This window comes from Musa acuminata, chromosome BXJ3-3 (assembly GCF_036884655.1).
Source record: "Musa acuminata AAA Group cultivar baxijiao chromosome BXJ3-3, Cavendish_Baxijiao_AAA, whole genome shotgun sequence".
Classification (NCBI taxonomy): domain Eukaryota; kingdom Viridiplantae; phylum Streptophyta; class Magnoliopsida; order Zingiberales; family Musaceae; genus Musa; species Musa acuminata.
The window spans coordinates 31,330,817-31,350,223 of record NC_088351.1 but is presented as its reverse complement, the minus strand read 5'-3'; the positions used below and the strand labels follow the sequence as shown (position 1 = coordinate 31,350,223).

General features: G+C 37.2%; 3 protein-coding genes across 5 annotated transcripts; 2 read left to right on the top strand and 1 right to left on the bottom strand.

The window, feature by feature from the left end:
- Positions 1-42: 42 nt before the first annotated feature.
- Positions 43-7,080, top strand: LOC135632438 (protein DCL, chloroplastic-like). 3 transcript variants are annotated; one of them, XM_065141016.1, is made up of 3 exons: positions 43-562; positions 2,759-2,873; positions 6,732-7,080. In XM_065141016.1, the coding sequence occupies exons 1-3, from the start codon at positions 183-185 to the stop codon at positions 6,819-6,821; spliced, it is 585 nt and encodes a 194-aa protein (XP_064997088.1). In that variant the 5' UTR covers positions 43-182; the 3' UTR covers positions 6,822-7,080. The 3 variants fall into 3 exon arrangements, with proteins under 3 accessions (XP_064997088.1, XP_064997089.1, XP_064997087.1); XM_065141017.1 differs by lacking the exon at positions 6,732-7,080 and adding an exon at positions 3,098-3,587; XM_065141015.1 differs by having other exon boundaries at positions 44-562; positions 6,728-7,080.
- Positions 7,081-8,256: 1,176 nt separating this feature from the next.
- On the bottom strand, positions 8,257-10,684 carry LOC135633224 (transmembrane emp24 domain-containing protein p24delta3-like). The gene is made up of 4 exons (XM_065142438.1): positions 10,370-10,684; positions 8,778-8,987; positions 8,590-8,666; positions 8,257-8,484 (listed from the first exon to the last, which is right to left on the bottom strand). Exons 1-4 carry the CDS (start codon positions 10,586-10,588, stop codon positions 8,340-8,342), a joined length of 651 nt encoding a protein of 216 aa, XP_064998510.1. The 5' UTR covers positions 10,589-10,684; the 3' UTR covers positions 8,257-8,339.
- A 6,855-nt stretch (positions 10,685-17,539) lies between these two features.
- On the top strand, positions 17,540-19,407 carry LOC135632719 (probable WRKY transcription factor 9). The gene is made up of 5 exons (XM_065141431.1): positions 17,540-17,880; positions 17,959-18,096; positions 18,177-18,461; positions 18,540-18,653; positions 18,756-19,407. Exons 1-5 carry the CDS (start codon positions 17,632-17,634, stop codon positions 19,143-19,145), a joined length of 1,176 nt encoding a protein of 391 aa, XP_064997503.1. The 5' UTR covers positions 17,540-17,631; the 3' UTR covers positions 19,146-19,407.

Sequence of the window (19,407 nt, the reverse complement as noted above, 5' to 3'; positions counted from 1 at the left end):
CTCCCTTCCCTGTAGAAGATCCCCAGCATATCCATCCCTCCCCGGCCTCTCCCTCCGTCTCTCTGCTTGAGAAGGTAAGGCCGTAACAAAGGACGGAAAGAGAAGAAAGAGTGATATCGCCGCATCGATTTATGCGGCAATAACTTACAAGAGGAAGAGGATAAGCGACTCCCCCCATCGCCATGACCTCTATCTCGGCTTCCTCTCCGCCTCCCCCTCATCTCCTCCGCCGTAGCAGTGCCTGTGCCCGCCCCTCCTCCTCGTTCCGGCTTATCCCCTTCCCGCCCCTCCCCGCCCCACTCCCCCTCGCTTGCGTCGCCAGCTCCGAGGGAGGGAAGGTCAAGAGCCATGCCGCCGACAAAGATCCGACCCTACTCAGACGACCCTTGACCTCCTCCCCCTCGCCGGAAAATGGCCGGGACTCCACCTTTGACTCGCCCGCGGAGGCCCGGGGAAGAAACGGGCGGCGAAAGGACGAGGAGTGGGTGGACTGGGAGGATTTGATCTTGCAGGACACCGTGCCCCTGGTCGGATTTGTCAGGATGATCCTCCACTCTGGAAAGTAGGTGAATGGATATTCCGACTTAGATTATTTAGACTGGATTTCAGAAGCCTATCACCTGGTTGAATTAATGTTGACCTTCATTTTACTTAACCAATTCCGTCTTCGCATTAGGATTAGGATTTAGTGAATCAGCAGAATGGATGCATTTCACGCTTCATTCTTCTGCTAAAATGGTTCTCAAACAGATGCAGCAGAAAATTAGGCTTTTGTGTGTCGAGGAATGGAACTAATGAGATGTATATATCCACTGGGATATGTTCGATTTATCTATTCTGACACCGCTCTGTTCTCAACTTCTCAGTTGGTAGACCCGAAAATGTTCTAATCTAGGATTGTGGCATCACACCAAATTTGTGTTTTATTTTACTTGTTTATAGTATGACCAAGCAAAGAATGGTTTTAGGATGATTAGGCCCTGTCGTCAAGTCGCGGATCAAATTCTCTTTTGCAAGATGCATATTGAAATTTGAGAAGAAAAAGGATCAATTTGTCAACACCTGAAAATTAAGAAAGGAGATGTGGATGCTAAATCTAGTGAGGTAGGCATCAAAGTGGAAACAGATTATGGCACTATGAAAAAAGATGAATTCATTAGTTTTGATTAAAAACCTACTTATCGGAATTGGCTATACATTATGAATTTCATAACAAACTTATTTTAGACCTACATACCAGGAACTGGCTGCAACCTGAGTTCGATAACCTCCATGACAGTTTAGAATTGTTAATAATTTACTTGGAGAAATTAGTTCACAATTAACCATGAGATTGTATGTCGAAGCTATAAACATTAATTTTGACCAAAATTGGTGCCTATTATATGGATACTATGCTGATTCTGTGGATCTGGTAATTTCAGTTCTACCTAACCCACACAAAGCCTGCAAGTTGTGTATTGAGGTTGCAATTTTGACATGAGCTGGTCATATTATAGGGACAACTTTGAGTTGACATGTTTTAACAAATGGGTCTTTTTTGGATAGTTGAAAAGTTTTAGTCAAGCAAATTTATTAAGGAATATGTTTCAACACAAATTAGTACCTAATTTTGTAGTTAAAATTTGTCTTTACCTACCAAATTCAACCATTTCTGTGCCACTAGAATTTCATCAAAGAATTCAAGTCATAGCCATAGATACTTGATCATCTACCCGGTAAGATTGGATCCAAATTGTGTTCTCTTTTTTATTGTGGAAAACAATTTTATCTGTAGCGGTTTTGACCCTTTATTACTATAAAGATGGCCTTATTTTTGAACCCTGGCCTCGTAGTTACAAAAATTAAAATGTAAAGGTGCATTTCCAAGCCAACCTGCTTCTCACTCTCTCTCATGCTACTGAAAAGAGAAAATATCCAACCAAAAATAATCTCAATTAATTGCACCATTGATGCACATTGAATTCCAATTTTTGCTAGGGTTGTTTTGCTTAGAAATAAATATCAATAGTTTGTCATCCCATATTTCTCCCTCTCTTATCTCTTCGGGTTTTGCTTGCTTATCTTAATTGTGTCTCCTGAATCTTGTGAGTTTTTTCATTGGCTTTTATGCTAAAAATCTATGTATATTTTCTTCTTAAAAGTACCTTCTGATAATTGAATCAAGGCCTCATGCATGGATGAACAGTTCTGCCACTAGAAATTAGGATTAGAGACTATGGGAATTCATCTTTTATTCATGAGTGTGAATGAAAAATCGGTTTCTGGCAATGGAACTAAAATATATTATAGTGTAAATAGACATTAAGTGGTGTTATCCCATGCTTAAAAGAGGGATTATAACAGAAGCATTTGATATTGTAGTGCTCCCAAAGATGTCATCCCGAGTTTTGACACTAGTTAACTGATCAGTCTCCACAAATGATGGATCATTAAGATCATCTCTGTGCATCCGTTAAATTACTGTATATTTATATCTAGAAGCTGCAAAATTAATGAACTTGGACCTCAGAAAGCATTTCTTTACCTAACTAGCAGAGGAATACTGTATTCTCAGAGATAATAATTTGATGAACTACAAAATTGTAGTATTAATTGAACATTTAGTACAAAAAATATTTAATGTCACATGAAATTTTGTGATCTTAAATGTCCATATTATAATATGAACTATTATAGTGCAATCAAGAGATGGTATTACAGTTGCAGACAAAACTTGTTTAGTTTGAAGTTCTTGATTTACAAATTTTCTTTGCAGATATGAGAGTGGTGACAGACTCAGTCCAGAACATGAGAAGGCGATTCTAGAAAGGTTGCTTCCGTACCATCCAGAGTTTGAAAAGAAGATAGGATGCGGAATTGATTATATCACGGTACGTACCAATGGTTGTCATCTTTCAGTTAAGTCTCATTCATGTATTGTGATATTAATTTTGGTTAGTACATAATTTGTATAAAGGTTGATGCATTTGCTATATTGTCTTCATAATTGTTTCTCCGTTAATGATATGAGGACCTATATTTCATCAAGATATTTGATGCTTTATGTTATCTACTTCAAGGATTTCCTTACCACATACTGCTGCTGAGCTGACAGGACAAACTGGTACTGCTGCCTGTCGTTATGCTCTGGAACGTCCTTGTTCTGACACAACCATGATAGGAGGAGGGGAGAAAAAGAAAAAGAGAGGAGGGAAGGAAAACCATAGGAAAGAAAGAGAAGAAACACATGTTCATCAACACATACAATATACCCATCTGTTTACATCCGATGGTATTCCTTGTCATTGGCAGTGGAGCCTTGGTCACCGGTAATGGAAGCACTCAATAACCAGTTGGGTTTCTGTTCATCTGCCTTCACTTGAGCCAAAGCTTAAATCTAGCATTGGAACAATAGGGCCCAACCAGCGTTCCTTTGTCAATCTTGATTGGTACACGATGAACCGGAAACTTGCTTTCTCCTGTAAGGTAAACCAGTCTTTAATCCATGACTAGTACATACTAGGTGGTATATATAAAATGTAGTAAAACAGGACTCGAATGGCACTTGTACTTTTTGAACTTAAAATGGAACCCTTAACTGCTGATGCATTATGTGTGCAATTCTGTTTATCCCACAATGTTCTAGGAAATTAAATACTTTATGTATTTCATTGATGGGCTATCTTCAGTTTTATCTTGCATGGATCTTAATTATTATTTTTACAATGATGTGCCATAGCACAGAGTGTATCCATTTGATAAATGAAAAACACATTCTCTTGAACCTAGGTTGGTGAGAACCAGTCAGCATTTGTTTAAAGTTCCTATGTTATTACAGACATGGTTTGACCAAAGCTGAAACAATTAATTTCTAATTTTATCTTTGTTCAAGCCTTAGCAATACCAGTTCAAACTGCTTTGCCAAAATTTATACCAAAAGTCATGCTATAGAAAAGGGATAAATAAGAAAGAAATCAATAAAATTTAACTGGTGAGCAATTTGAAGTATTTAGTGTTTTTGGAGATTCCTTTATGCATGCTTGAGAGTTGCTACTGAAACAATCAATTTGCGATAATTGTTTGAAATGTTTAAAGATAAAAAATTTCATGTTATGCTTCAACATTACTTGTATAATCCTTCTCAAGACTTTTTAGAGAAATTCTTGTGAAAATTCAAAGAACCAAAGAAATGACAAACTTATAGGATAGAGCACGCCATGCATATAACGACTCCAAGTTTAGGCAGAACTTTAGAAATTATCCTCTATTTTTTAATTTGACATATAAAATAATGTGGAGTCTATGCTGAAATTGGGAAATTGTCCAATTTCAACTCATTCCCCATTAAACACTTAAAGCCTCTCTTTACTGTTTCAATAACTGGGTTTGCCCTGAGATGTTTGAAATAATATATGGAGAAAAGAGTTGCTGGAATGTAGAATTTGTAATTGGTTTTCCTGTTACCAACTAACTCTTTTTTTTTGTATCTATGATACAAGCTGTAATGTTCCAACTATTTGTGATCATCTACATGGAACTTTTTCCTGCCATTGAGCTTGTCTTCTTTGTATCTAATTATTGGATAATGTGGGAAAGGAAACCTTTGATGATTTGTTTAGAAAAAGAACATGTATATGAAGATATATTTAAATCCCATATTTATAGATCTAAAAATTAGCCCAAAAAGTAGCAACTACAAAGAGAATAAATCCACATACCTGATATATATATAATAGAATTAAAAGGCAATTCTCCTCCCTTTTCCCACATAAGAGAGTTAGAAACTAAACTTCACAACTGAACACCTACCATCTTTCATGCAAAAATCCAAAGATACAAAAACAAAACCCTAAATCATCTCATCGGAGCCCTGGAAATACCTTCACTGTGGCCACCGACAGCACAACCGCCGCCACCATTTGAATTTGAATGATTTAGCAAGATAATTTCATTCTATCTTTTTGCAAAATTTCACACAGAGATAGTTATAATTGAGATCCAGACGTTGATATGTAGTTCATGATGCACTGAAAGCTTCAACTTGTGCTAACGATGATATACTTTCTCTCATTGCTGCTCTACTTCTTAAATGCCATTATAGAGTGAAATGAGAATATATAAAATTGTTGAAAGTTCAGCCATGTTGTTTGGATTGAAAATTTGGATAGTTAAGATGCTACATATTTAAAAAAAATTAGTGTCGTTAAGATGAGGATGATGAGATGGATCTGTGAGGTTCCTGTAAAGTCAAAATTAGCACGTTTACATTTATGAACAATTAGGGGAATCGAAGTTGAGCATGAATTTAGGTGAAATTACTCGGATGTAATGGATAATGAGCATGAAGTTGTGGTAAAGGAAGAAATAAGAAAACTTTATCTTAAATGTCCTTTATTTATTGTCATGTAAAATTGCCTGTGATATACTAATTGTTACTTCTAAACTGCATCTTGTTACCATGCAGTGACATTGTGGTGAAACATCAGGATGTAAGTTTCGAAACTTGTTAAGATATGTTCATAGAGAATCATTTTTTCACACACGTCAAGTCATGAATCTCAATATATTTTATGAATATATGGAGACCCACAAGTGATGCTTTTACTAAGTGTGTTCAAGCATTACATCTTAATCCTATATAAACTGAAAAATACAGATAGGTTCTGCATAGAGTTCATGAGATCAATCTAAATTGTACATCATCAATATAATGTTCGAAAAGCATAGAATGACTAGCTCTCACATAACCGTCAATAATGCATATAGAGCTTCAAGTGCACCAAAATATCTAAATTTTGGTCCTTTTACTATTTCTAAGATAATATAAGTAAGGTCTCAAATCTGAACCGTACTGATCGGTGCAGAAGCGGTTCACCTAGTACCAGTTTGGAAACATATAGCTAGATTTTGGTATAATACCATGCATTTCCATTTTTATTATTTTATTTAATGATATTGAAAAGTTTAAGTCAGTATATTGCCCAATACACTGTTAATTGTACTGGTCCAGCAGGTCACTGATATCAGTATTGGACCTAGATATAAATCCATGAACCTAATAATCATAATTATCGTCCACACATTCTTATCTTGGCACCATAGTGTAGCTTAAAGTTGAAAACACTGAGACATTTAACAAAAATTTCTGATTAGCTGCCTTGCAATTTCAAAGTTGGGAAACACCATGAAATATTCAACAATGTTTTACAGTTAGCTTTCCTTGTAAGCAAGCAGCAAATTCTAGGCTGGGAAAATATAGAGAGGAGTTGGTGGCAGGTGGGAGGTTTCACATTTTAGATTGTTAAGCTTTTGCATCATAGGAGAAAAATACAAATATATTTCAGATTGCATGAGAGTAGATCTAGAATAAGAAACTTGGCAAGCTTTGGTGTCCAGTAATTTTAGAAGTGTTCAAATTACCTACAGAACCAATTGAATGGGACACTTATGCTCCTTTAAAATATAAGACATTCATCTGAACTTGATGATCTAAAAATGTTTGGAGATGTCAATGGCTTGTAAACTGCATATTCTTGTTTTCTATTTGTGATGGGGTACATTATTTTCTGTGTCATTTAGATCTTAAGTATTTACTCATGTTGTGAGCTGAACGCAGTTGAGAATCGCTGTACACTTTATAAACTGACTTTTTTTATCTTAAGTAGTAGTAATCACTAACTATACACCTGGATCTTGTGTTCTGAGATCAGTGTTTGTTGATTAAGCTCTTTATTTCTTTTGATAGATAGGGTTTCATCCAGATTTTGAAAACTCTCGCTGTTTGTTCATCGTACGGAAGGATGGGGAGTCGGAAGATTTCTCATATTGGAAGTGCATAAAAGGTTTTATAATGAAGAATTATCCGCTGTACGCAGATACCTTCATCCTGAGGCATTTCCGAAAGCGCAAATATAATGAATAAAGTAAAGGAAGCTTTTCCTCTGCATGGCAATCGTAGTATGCCTGATGTATTTCAAAGTTCTTTACTGTAGTGATTCGTGTATCTAATTGTCTTCACCGGCAAATATTTTAATTTTTTTCTTTTATTCTGGTTGAAATATTGCCCATTTAGTAAGTCGATAATTTGTGGCATGATAATCCTTAAACTAGCATCACAAGTCTGAGTAATGGCATCTGCATGTGTGTGTACGCACACGTGCGCTGCATGTGTGTGTATGCGCACGTGTGGTGGGCGTGCGTGCATGTGTTCGTGTGCGTGCAGATTTGTGGGTATGGGTGATAGGGTTGCCATCGGTCGGGATGGCTCCAAAACTCTCCATCTTTGTATGCTATGACAATGGCCCCAAAACACGCACGCTCGTGCATGTGTGCGTGCGGGTGTATGTGTGTGTGTGCTCGCCCGTGCACGCGTGCGTATGTTCTACATAAGATAGGGATTAGAGAGAAATGGTTAATACGATTGGCTCCAAACTCTCCTTTCTTCCAATTCATGGCGACTGCAGCGGGGAAGCTCGACGACACATTAAGCATACAGTATATCATTAGAGTAGCAGAATCGAGTTGAATGGTTGTGAGGAGGTAAACAACTGTTGACTGAATCAGTGGTACGAGTCTATCGGTCAAGAAATGCATATAAGACACAAAAGAAAAGAAAATATAACAGGCAAATTAAATTATTCAACCCCAAAATTCCAGCAAACATCATTTGGCAGCATAATTCGTTTGCAAGATCTGAGTTACTGCAATTAAAAGGATGGAATATCACCCACCATAAATAGATCACTCATTTGCCAAAACTAAGGAACTTGATGTGATCTAATGGAGAAGCATTAACAAGAAATTGGTACTGCTATAAGAATTTTCTTCCATGTGAATGATCTATTATTTTCATAGGTTGAAGAAAGGTTTGCAATATCACTCTCTACAATTTGATATGAATAATAATTTATCGATCCAGGTATATGGATGTTAAACCCAATGGTGTGTCCCTAGTATTCGACGATACAAGATGTATACCGACGAAACCATTGTATACCGACGAAACCATTATACTTTCGGCACATGAATTTGCAAAACTAGTTTTGATGAACCAAAATCTGCTTCATCATACTATGAAGCAATATATAGGTACAATGTCTTAAGATTGCATAACACCTCAAGTTGCTGTGAGAAAAAGAAAGATTAAACCAATTGTAGAAATCTCAAGTTCAATTGAGCTCATGGATGCCATTTTTACCATTTAGGCACCATAATTTCATATTGTTAGAATTAACAAATCAATGATGTCAATATTCTGCAAAAAAAAAAAGTCCATGAACCAAAATAGAGAACATCCATTGAAGTCTTTTCAATTTCTTAAAAAGAATTGCACAACAGAGTACATCATCAAAGATAACCTAGATGAGTTTCTTCTTCCGAAAATAACTCTTCAGGTGCCACGACTGCAAGATGGAGACTATTATGGAGACACCAAGGGACAGAATACTAAACAATGCAACCCTTGCATTGGTCCTCTCGCTCACTTCCCTCATCAGTGCTTCCCTGAAAGCAGAAGAACATAATTGAAAATTAACCTGGGATCAGATTGAAGGTTATCACACGGCTGCATGGAATGTTTTAACAACAAACCACCTCCTTTTGAACTACCTGGACTTGAGATAAAGCAGGTTCACATGAATTGCTTGCACTTCTGCTTCTAGTTTTGTCAGCTCCAGCTCTACGCCCTAAAGTTAGAGAACTCATATCATAATTGTCACAAGAGGAATGCATCTCAAATTGGAACTGGACATCCAACGTTAGGAAGGATGAGACTGTTTTAAGTTGTCAATGCTCACCTCAATCTTATCCTTTTTGGCAACCGAATCCCAGTCCTTTGCTGCAATTCCTATCTTCCAGTCAAGGCTAACACTTAAACCTACATCACTGTTGCTGCTATCTATCCAGAAACATGCCACGTAGCTGCCAGCCTCAGTAGTTGTGAACGCAAATTGACCTGCTGAAACATGCTCTTGGTTGTGAAGTGTGTTCCCATATGGAGATGTAACCTGCAAAAGAGCAGTTCAACCTAAGAAACATAAGGAACAAATACATAACATACAATCAATATAGCAATAATCAATCCTAGAAATTCCATATATGCCTCCCTTAATCTCAAACATCCTGTTTATGTAATTTAGGTACATCAATGGGGGTTGATGAGTTCAGACCTGCAAAAGAGGTGGGATCTAGTGATGTTATTGGTCCTAGTAAAAAGAATATTAAGACATCATTTTTCATGAGTTTGAATACCACTTAACTTCTTGTGACCGAAGATAGGAGCTTAATCATTTATTCATTTCTTTTATGTCACCTTCTTTGCTATATCACGATATAAGTGGGAGTCACAGCTAAACTGAGCCCCAACTCATGTCACCTTCTTCTGGTCAAATCAAGCTTTAACCACATTAAACTCTGAGGTGCAGGTGTCTCACTGGTCGCTGATAAGATGAAGATACATTTGATACTTGACAAGCCATTGGAATGCTCAGAAAATGAGAAAATTAACTGATAGCCTGAGGTCACACAACAAGATTCCAGAAGGCTAAAATTTTCAGTTTGTTGTAGATTCTTTCATGGGATTGTATGGGGTTCATCGGGTTTCCTAGACTTATAAGAAAAGCAGGGGAAGATAGAAAAGTCAATAAAGGAGATAATAAGGTCATCAGTTGATGATCAAATGAAGAAAGGAACATTATCATGATCCATTAATGGCTCGATGTCATCTCTGGATACATTCTTTGGTGGCACAAGATGATCAATGCTCTTGCTTGTTGATTTCCTCAGAAATTGTGCCATGGCGGTAGGATTGTGGTGATTTTGATCTTGCCTCCCCATCACTGAATGATTCTTTCTACACAGATATTGGCGCTTTTCATGTATATTCAAGTTTAGGCGTGCTCATTGATAATTAAGCCCTAAACAGGGACACCTCTGCCATCTGTATGAAAGGAGGAATGCACTGGCAAACATGGGTTGAATGCTTTTCTTGCTCTTTTGATCTAATTCAAACCATCATTCAGCACTTTTACCATCTGCAACTGCTCGGAAAGGATTGCTGCTACAATAATCTTTCTCCTTATACCCAAGCATCAATACATAGCATAAGAACAACATTTCCTTCTACTGGAAACTTGCCAAACTTTACCCCCCTCAATCATAAGCAGATATGCAATTCCACCCATCCATTCCATAATTACCAATGGCTTGCAGCTTTAACAGATCAACAAAATAATAAAAGAGGGCATAAAATCTTGACGCGAACATGAGATCGAAGGATTAAACTTCATCGGTCGATCATGTTTCCGATCAAGAACCAAAAGTAAGGGCCGGTCACAGAGATTAAGAAAAGATCTAAAATTGAAGGGTCTGGGGGCGAGCGTAGGCGCACCTTTGCGGCGATGGTTTGGCGGGCGATGTCGTCGCCGTCGGAGGCGACGGCGTAGTTAGCGAGCACCACCACGTTGGGTTGTATCTCCTCCGACACGCACTTGGTGCCCGAGGCGGGCAGGTTCAGCCACACAGCGGCTGCCCCCGGCGCCAACAGCAGAGGCCACAGGAGAAGCGGCACCACGGCGAGCCGCAGGATCACCACCCCGCCCCCACTCATCTCGACGATTCCCCACTTCGGGACCTCTCCAAGTCTTCACAAGTCGCACCCTTGTCTTTCTACTGCCTTCGAACCCAAAAAATGGGCTATAAACAGACTGTTAATTGTTAATAGGTCTCTCTCTCTCTCTCTCTCTCTCTCTCTCTATATATATATATATATATATATATATATATATATATATAGTGTATGTATGCTGATTGTATGATGCATGCACATGATTACTAATTATATGACAATTCCATTTATATTCTTAATAAGATGGTAATTTTGATTAGTTGACTATTATGAAATTAATTTTTCACGACCAACATTAATATTCTTTTACATAATAATGCACATGCATATTCTCTCTGTATAAATTTTTTTTAGATTTCTAACAAATAAAAACAACACGCTGACGTGAATTATGATCATCGATTCAACACGATTGAATTAACTCAAGAAATTCGTTTGAAGTGAAGTGTGATCGAAAAGCAAAACCTAACAAGGGATGAAACTCGTCTAATAATGATCCAAACTCAAAAAAAATTTATGAATATGTTCAAGAAGACCTTCGATACTTAAGTTAATAAATCAAACAAAAAATATTTGAGACATTTGAATAAGTTTCGAGAGTTTAAAATTATAATGTACTCAAAAAAATCATTTTCATAGCATTCATGGTGATATAACCATCATGAATTAAAGAAGTTAAATAATGTATGAAAAAATATTCTCTTTAGAAATTATGGTGATATAACACACATAATTGGCACATCATTATTTTTGAACTGGTTGGGTTACACATGTTGAGTCATAAACAACAATATATAATCTCATCTTAGGCACTTGAAGATTGTTGTATGCAGTAAAAATGATCAAAGATACATTCATATCTGATGGGTGTATCAAACATAGGGGATGCCTAATTTGGTTAAGACATTTTCTCTGGTTAAGATATATTGAACATTTGAAATACTAATGCATTGGACACATACATATATGGCATCATTTCTCGCTTAGCTAAGAAGAAATATCATATGTTTTAATTCTTATGTCCTTGGCAGATACATCATATGTGGTGATATCTTTTCTATTAGGATGCATCAAATATACAGTGAATATTTAGGTGCATAGATCTTGCTTATTGTTTGTCTTCGATGGACATATTTCTCATGTAGGAGGAAGATATTTTGTCCGAATAAGACATATTAAACATTTTGATATTTATGTTTTGAATGGATGCATCATGCATGCATAGGAGTAATCTTATACAATTAGAACACATAAAATATTTTGATATTTATATCTTCGATGGATACATCATATCATATGTAGTATGTTATGTTTCAGACCCATCAAAATATTTATAGACGACGAGATTAATTACCGCACTGCTAATCACTGTCCAAGAATCAAACCATTTGCTAAAGAAATTTGAGAGACTTCATATCTCAAGAATTTGGTGGAGCCCCCACCTCACTAACTTTGTAGATTAAGTCCATCTCTATCTAATGCTGAATGAATCAACCATGAGGTATTCTTTGGCATCACGTAACTCTCGAGTGATATATATGACCCACCCCATCTTCTCCAAACAAGTCACATTGGATTGGCCATCCGGTGACATGAGACATGGCAAAAGATGACCAGACATGATGAACACATAGCAAAGATATAGGGATCTTATCTATTCAAGTGAACTTTACAGATACATTTGACCTATCATATTTTAATGACATTGTGAATAATCAGTGACAGACAATACAATACAAACAAACAAACACATTATTTCCTGTAAACAAAGAGTTCAAAGATACAATGTAAAGAAACTTTTCACAGCAGACACGATCACTAGTTTTATGTTGCAGAAGCAGAAGAAGAAGGAGAAGAAGAAGAAGAAGATAAGATGGAAATGGGACGATGATATGCAAGCTTGGAAGTTAGACCAGTAATTATCTTTGCAAGACTAATCAACCTTCCTATAAGCACTACAAACCTCTGACCGAAGCATCCAAGTCAATCGAAGAGTTTAGGTGGGGAAGCACCACTTCAATGTTAAGCTGCACCTGATGAGATACAGATCTAAGTAAAGATCAAAATTGTCACGAATCATATTGTTTAAGATACGCGTTTGGTCTTTCATTGATATCATCATTATCTTTGGTCAATTGTCACTCGACACGTAAAGTGCAATATTTCTTCGATATTTTTTTTATTATTATTTCAAATAGGATCTGAAGTTTGAAATCTTTTTCACCTATCTCAGTGATTCAAATGTCACAATAATCGTACCGAGTATGTAACCTATCTTGAGGGAATTGTTTAAAGAGATGTCAAACCTACTCATAGTAACACTAACAATCACCCTATTTGTTCTCTCACTTTCGATATGAATACTTGATGATATGATGCCCTATAAAAATATGAGAGTCTAAGTACATAGGCATAAAAAAGTTATAATGGATAGCAGTATCTCAATGCAAGCATATTACTTGTCGATTGCACACACTTTAACACATAGCATAGCATAGCATGTAATCTCCTCATGTCCATTTGATGTCATATTAAACTAAGTTTAGCACATAGTGATGAAGCTGAGTCAGAATTGCACCATGCACGATCGAGTTAATATTTCAAATAAAGCATGCAATTGCAACACCTGTTTGTAGTGCCAAATTGATTTTGTACCTTTCTTCGAATAGATGCATGCTTATCATTTTCAAAAGCACTTCCATTGAAATCATCCAACTTCCATATCTGAGTTGATCTTATGGGTTTAATTGACCAAAAGTGAGCAGCCTTATCATAACCAGTCCCCATTACGAGGACCTTTGTAAACAATGGTTTATCCATGTGCATTATCCTTTTTGTAAATTGATCTAGTTGATACGATTAATCCAATATATATATATATAGAAGAATCGGAGTTGTAGGAGGAGGATTAGGTTAGTGATATGGTCAATTTCGATCACCACCCCCACCACCTCTAATGTGAGGAAGATGATACAATACAACTTGTTTTATGATTGTGTTTTGAAGACGAAAAGAAGTTTATACGATATGAGAAAAAACTTGTCTCGAGAATAGAAAATACTCATATTAGATGATGATCAAAGTCAATTTTATTTTTATTTTTTGAAACAAAAGAGATTCGAAGAAATTCTAACATTTCAATCAGCTTAAAATGAAAATATATAGTGCTTTAATGAAAAAATATTTTCTTTACATATCATCCAAAAATAATTATCATATCGATCCGATCCATTGCACCTTCTACCAAAAAATTAAACTCTTAGGAAATTGGTAAATATGATAATTTGGTGAAAATAATGACAAATTTTATATTATATACTGTTGTAAAAGGTGAGGGAACGCAGACGAGAGGAGAGGAGCTCAGTGGGAAAAGACGTGGCCTCACATATTGGAACGTCCAACACTTTCACCTCTCCTTCCTCGGCCCTCTCCTCCTATAAAGCTATAAAGCTTTGCCCTCCATGGTTAAGCCTTCTTAACATTTCAACTCTTGAGAGCTCTCCTCCTCCTTTGTCAAGACCTAGCAAACCACGAGAAGGGATGCAAGAGAAGGAGGAGAAGAAGAGAAGGAAGGTGAAGAAGGGATGGCTGACTGTGACAGTAGGGACGGAAGTCGAAGCGGGTGGATTCCGGCGGTTTGTCATCCCCATCTCTTACCTCTACCATCCCCTCTTCACCGGGCTTCTCGACTCGGCTCGCGACACGTATGGCTTCCCCTCCTCGGGACCCCTCGCGCTGCCGTGCTCCGTCGACGACTTCCTCCATCTCCGGTGGCTCATCGAGAGAGAGAGGCAGCCCTCCGTTTCAGCTCTTACCGGCAGAATGAGAGACAGACTGATTGGCTGTCTCTCACTCTCTCATGGTCTTTGTTTGTAAACCACACATAGCAAACATAGTTAAAATTCTTTTTTTTTTTGGTTGATTTTTTATTAGGAGTAAGATTGATTTTTTTTTTTACTTTCACAGTTAATGAATTCATAATATTATATTGGTGTTTGATTATTCCAATTTTGATCTATATAATAATTCTATGAAATCAATATTTGTTATTATTAATTGATGACATTATAAGTTAAACACATTCAAATTCTAATTTTTCCTCATGCATAATTCAAAACAGCATTGCATTTTTGCTAAAACAAAAGTAGTAAATAACATATAATAGAAATAATAAGTTTGTAATGTCTCAATTATTTATGGTTTTTTTATATATTTTCTACCTCTCATTATACCACTAATAATAATTATTCTTCCTTCTATCTCGCATTAAACGATTCCTCCTTATTTTATTATGTATGTAATTTACACCTAATTATTCACAAAAAAAATGATAAGTAGTTTAATCAGTAAAGATTTTATTGAAATCACTATATATTATTATGAAATAAGATCCGTCTTCACTACTTACCCTTTGTACAAAAAATTATTCGCGAACGAAAAGAAAAAACAAATAATACATTTCATTGATTTATGAAAAGCAAATTGTTTCTTTCATGGATAATATAATTTGTCACCATCTGAAAGCATAGCCCAAGCAATCACATCTGATAAATGTAGAATGTCAACTTGAAGTATGAGATCGACATGAAATGGTGGCAATCTTTGCTTGCACAAAGCATGGGGGTGGCAACACCTTTTTCCCACATCTCACTTTCCTTACCATTGCCACGAAAGGCACATTTAACTGAGACAGAGATGCTTAAGCAGTGTAAAGAACAACTTTCCTTTTGATCTGTGGGAATAACTAAAGCGAATTGATCCAAATCAGAGGATAAGTTTGAGAGCTATCAAACAGAATAAAATCGAGAGCAGTGTGATATGCAGGAAAAGTGAAATGAAGTGACAATTTATATTGAGATTTGAACTCAGTGCAAAAAGAAAATTAGATTGTCTAAGAATGTTTTGGTTAATGTTTTTATGACAATTGGAGGAAACTGAGTGTTTGCTATGCAAATGAAGATGCATCAAATATCTTACATAAATCAAAGTAGAAAATTGAAGTAACAAATTATCACTATTTAAATCTCGATGTCCATATAAATTATGTTATGCTTTCATTAACAATACCGTAAGTTCCAATATTTTTGGGTGGAATAAACTCATAGGTTGAACATTAAATTATGTTGGTACTAAATTAGGTACATATCCTTATACATTGATTGTTCCATTTACTCCTCTAATATATATATATATATATATATATATACCCTACTAAACTAATTGTTCCAAATTAGTCTTATAATCTTTTAACCGATGGTTAATATCACTTTTTATCTCACTCTTAAGGGTATTAAACTTTGTCATACTCAATATCTTTTTCGACGCTAAGGTACAATTCACTTATTTGTATATATCCTTCATATTATAGCTTGATTGACTTAATCTTTTTTTTTTATTCATTCAGATAAAATTTTGTCCATCTGATACCATCTTAGAAATCCATTAACAATAAATTTAAGTCAATTTGGTAAAGATTATCATATATCAAATCAATATGGTATTATCATCTTAGTTTTTTTTTTATCTCACATAAATAATTTTTAAAAAATATTGTATGAAATTTTTTTAAGAGTAAGTGATGAAAAGTCTTTACTAATTAAATTAATTGATATCTTTTAAAATATATTAAATGAAGATGAAGATGAATCATAATACTGCTCAAATGATCTTAATCCAACCACAAGTAATAAAGTAGAAATGGGCCTGTAATAAGATCTGAAAGATAATTTACTTCCTTAGCATTCCCTAAGCAAGTGTACCTTCAAGAAGAAACCATTAAACAAAAGACAACAAGACTTCATTTGGAATGCGAAGGTTTCGTGTTGTAGCCTATCAACTGGCAGCTGTTGGACAATCCAATCTACTACTCAGAAAAAATATAGTATAGAGTACACTGTTGGCTTCTTTTATAATGTTATGACTTCAAGAAGAAACTCCATATAGTATAATTTTATGGCTCCAAGGAGCAACTCCCAAGAATACTTTATGTACTCTACATGTCGTAGGTCGCCCTGGAGATTCATATAGTACTCTTCTGGTTGAGTTTAATGGTGGTGAGAGGCAATGGGAAGAGAATGGAGGTGGTCTTCTTGGTCACCATCTCCAGGCTGATCTCAGAAGCAATCTGTCTTGGGATTACACCACAGTATCGCCGAGGAGATACCAAATTATTCTACTAAAAATCTCATTTCAGTGCCTCCTAGAGACAGCTGAGCTACTGTTCTTGAATCTTGCAAGAGTTGACCACAGTTGGGAGTTGGTGAACCTCTGGTCTGTAACGTATTTTATCCACTAAAAATAATATCATTGAAGTTATATTTATATTTCATGGTTTTAGATAATGTACATTTCTCTTTTTCTTATTGTTATGAGAGAAATTAAAGATGTCAAGATCTATCTATTTAGTCAACCTACTTTATTTTAGGGCTCTTGTAATATGCAAGTTCTAGAAAAGAGTGGAGCAATATAATTTATATTTCTGACGTATATTTTATTTATATTTAAGATATAAAAGAGTGGAGCATTTTGTCCATTACAATACATGGTCTAAATTTATGTCGCCAAGTGAGGGGATAATTAATGCCTGGTTTTATAGTCAATATAAAGAGTCATAATTGCTTCGGATCTGCATTATGCTCTGCCATGCACCAAATCGAAGTGGCACAGAGTGCATGTCATGAGATCATGGTGAGAGATTCTCATGGTGGGCTGCTGAAGCCATGGTTTGTCTTCGCTTGAGGTGATGACAAGGGCTTCAGTCCTCAAAATTCCTTGGCGTTGACCGTAGCTCGCACCAAAGCCGGAGAGGCTTAAAAGATATTTCCGCTTGACTCAGGCTGTGCATCGATCCTTGTCAGTTGGATCCACCATTGTTTAGCTGCATAGAAAGTTAGGCAGCGTGTGAGAGAGACTTTCTAGCTTCCTTCTTCTAACCCTGCGATACGCTGTGAACATTGACTCGGTTGCCTCGGTAGCATCAGTTAGAGAAAGAGAGGGTGCCGTGCGGCATCAACTACAAGAGGATAATGTCGTCGAAGAGGGAGAGGATAACGCACATCGATCTCGCCTTGGAGACTGCAGATGATGAGGTTAGAGCACTAGAAGAAGCTGAAGATGGTGGTGATCGAGAAGAAGAGGAGGAAGAAAAAGAAGAAGGTGAAGTAGCCATTTCCAATGAAGACAAGGAAGCAAATAAACATCAAGAGGAGATCCAAACGGAGGAAAAGGAACAAAGTTATGAGAAGACCACGGCAGAAGATGTGATCAAAGATGAGGTTGTAACTCCTACTTTTTGTTTGTGTTCATCCTTTTTGTTGCGAGTGTTAGGATTTTGACTTGCGAAGATGTTGCAGTTGTGCGTGTTACAAGCCGAGATGGAACGCATGAAAGAAGAGAACAGGATGCTTGAAGAGGCCATCGATCGCACCATGAAGGATTATTATGATCTACAGATAAAATTTGCAGACATCCAGCAAGAGGACCAACCAAAAGTAATCTTTCTGTCACCAAAGTCTTCTTCCGTTCATCTAAAAATGGATGATTCAACCCTTCTGTGATCTGATACACTCAGGAGCATCAGGTTTTCCTTTCGCTTGGAAGACAGAGCTCTGGTGAGATCAAGCAGGCTAAGGTAGCTGATCGAGGCAGTGGCTTGGCAGATGACGAGGAGCTGTGCTTGTCTTTGAGTCTCCATACCCATGTTGATCCACATCAAAGAGACGACGCAAGAGAGGAGAAAGGGAAGGGTCTGAAAAGCTGGGCCGCCGGCGAATTGACCACCATCACAAGTCAAAGCATCAATCCAGCCACCAGAAAAACTAGGGTTTCAGTCAGAGCAAGATGCCAAGGGCCTACCGTAAGTCCCATTTGACAGCCAAGGCTTTTGCATGACATGCACTCATTTATGCTCATGCACTCGTGGTAATTCCTATAGATGAATGATGGATGCCAATGGAGGAAGTATGGGCAGAAGGTGGCGAAGGGGAATCCATGCCCCAGAGCTTACTATCGATGCACCGTCGCGCCGGGATGCCCGGTGAGGAAGCAGGTAGCAGAACTAAATCCAGTCTTAATGCTGATTACCTCAGAGAAGATGATGAGGATTTCCACAACCTCACAGTGGTAGCTCACTTTACTTTGTATCGAGCAGGTGCAGCGATGCCTGGAGGACATGTCGATACTTGTGACGACCTACGAAGGGACACACAACCATCCCCTACCGGTCGGCGCGACTGCCATGGCTTCCACAACAGCAGCATCAGCTAATTCCTTATCTTCCTCGCCATTATCGTACCTGAACCCTTACCTGGCAAACCCTTCTCCACAGCTATCAACCATGCGCAGCTTCACAAGCTCTGCCGGCTACTCCGGCATCTTTGGTGGGAGGCAACAACTTGATATCTTAGGACCCCATCATCAAGCAACCAGCAGTGCTGCTGGTGGAGGTTCTTGGATATCCACTGGTCATGGAGTCTGGAATGGTGAGGATGAGAAGTCATTAGCAGAACAAGTTGGTGTCATTGCTTCGACCCAGAGATGACCTTTGGAGTTGCAGAAGCCATTAGCTCATTCATCAACGAGTACAAGTAGTAACAACAAGGAGTCGGCATTGTTATGGTCAGTGATTTTAGCTTAATCTTATGGGCAAGAGGCATAAATGATTGCCTTGTCAATAGGTTCTGCAGTGTTTGTTCACTGCTGATGAAACTTTTCTCTCTCTAGTTTTGCTTTGTTTTGTCATGATTTGCTTGTGATAACAAAAAAATGAAACACACTTAGAAGATCTTCATTGTGAAAGGACA

Coding starts and splice junctions, on each gene's coding strand:
- LOC135632438 (XM_065141015.1), top strand. CDS start 183: ATGACCTCTATCTCGGCTTCCTCTCCGCCTCCCCCTCATCTCCTCCGC. Junction 563..2,758: donor ATGATCCTCCACTCTGGAAA/GTAGGTGAATGG, acceptor TTTTCTTTGCAG/ATATGAGAGTGGTGACAGAC. Junction 2,874..6,727: donor GCGGAATTGATTATATCACG/GTACGTACCAAT, acceptor TTCTTTTGATAG/ATAGGGTTTCATCCAGATTT.
- LOC135633224 (XM_065142438.1), bottom strand. CDS start 10,588: ATGAGTGGGGGCGGGGTGGTGATCCTGCGGCTCGCCGTGGTGCCGCTT. Junction 8,988..10,369: donor GCCAAACCATCGCCGCAAAG/GTGCGCCTACGC, acceptor GCTCTTTTGCAG/GTTACATCTCCATATGGGAA. Junction 8,667..8,777: donor CCAAAAAGGATAAGATTGAG/GTGAGCATTGAC, acceptor CTCTAACTTTAG/GGCGTAGAGCTGGAGCTGAC.
- LOC135632719 (XM_065141431.1), top strand. CDS start 17,632: ATGTCGTCGAAGAGGGAGAGGATAACGCACATCGATCTCGCCTTGGAG. Junction 17,881..17,958: donor AAGATGTGATCAAAGATGAG/GTTGTAACTCCT, acceptor AAGATGTTGCAG/TTGTGCGTGTTACAAGCCGA. Junction 18,654..18,755: donor GATGCCCGGTGAGGAAGCAG/GTAGCAGAACTA, acceptor TGTATCGAGCAG/GTGCAGCGATGCCTGGAGGA.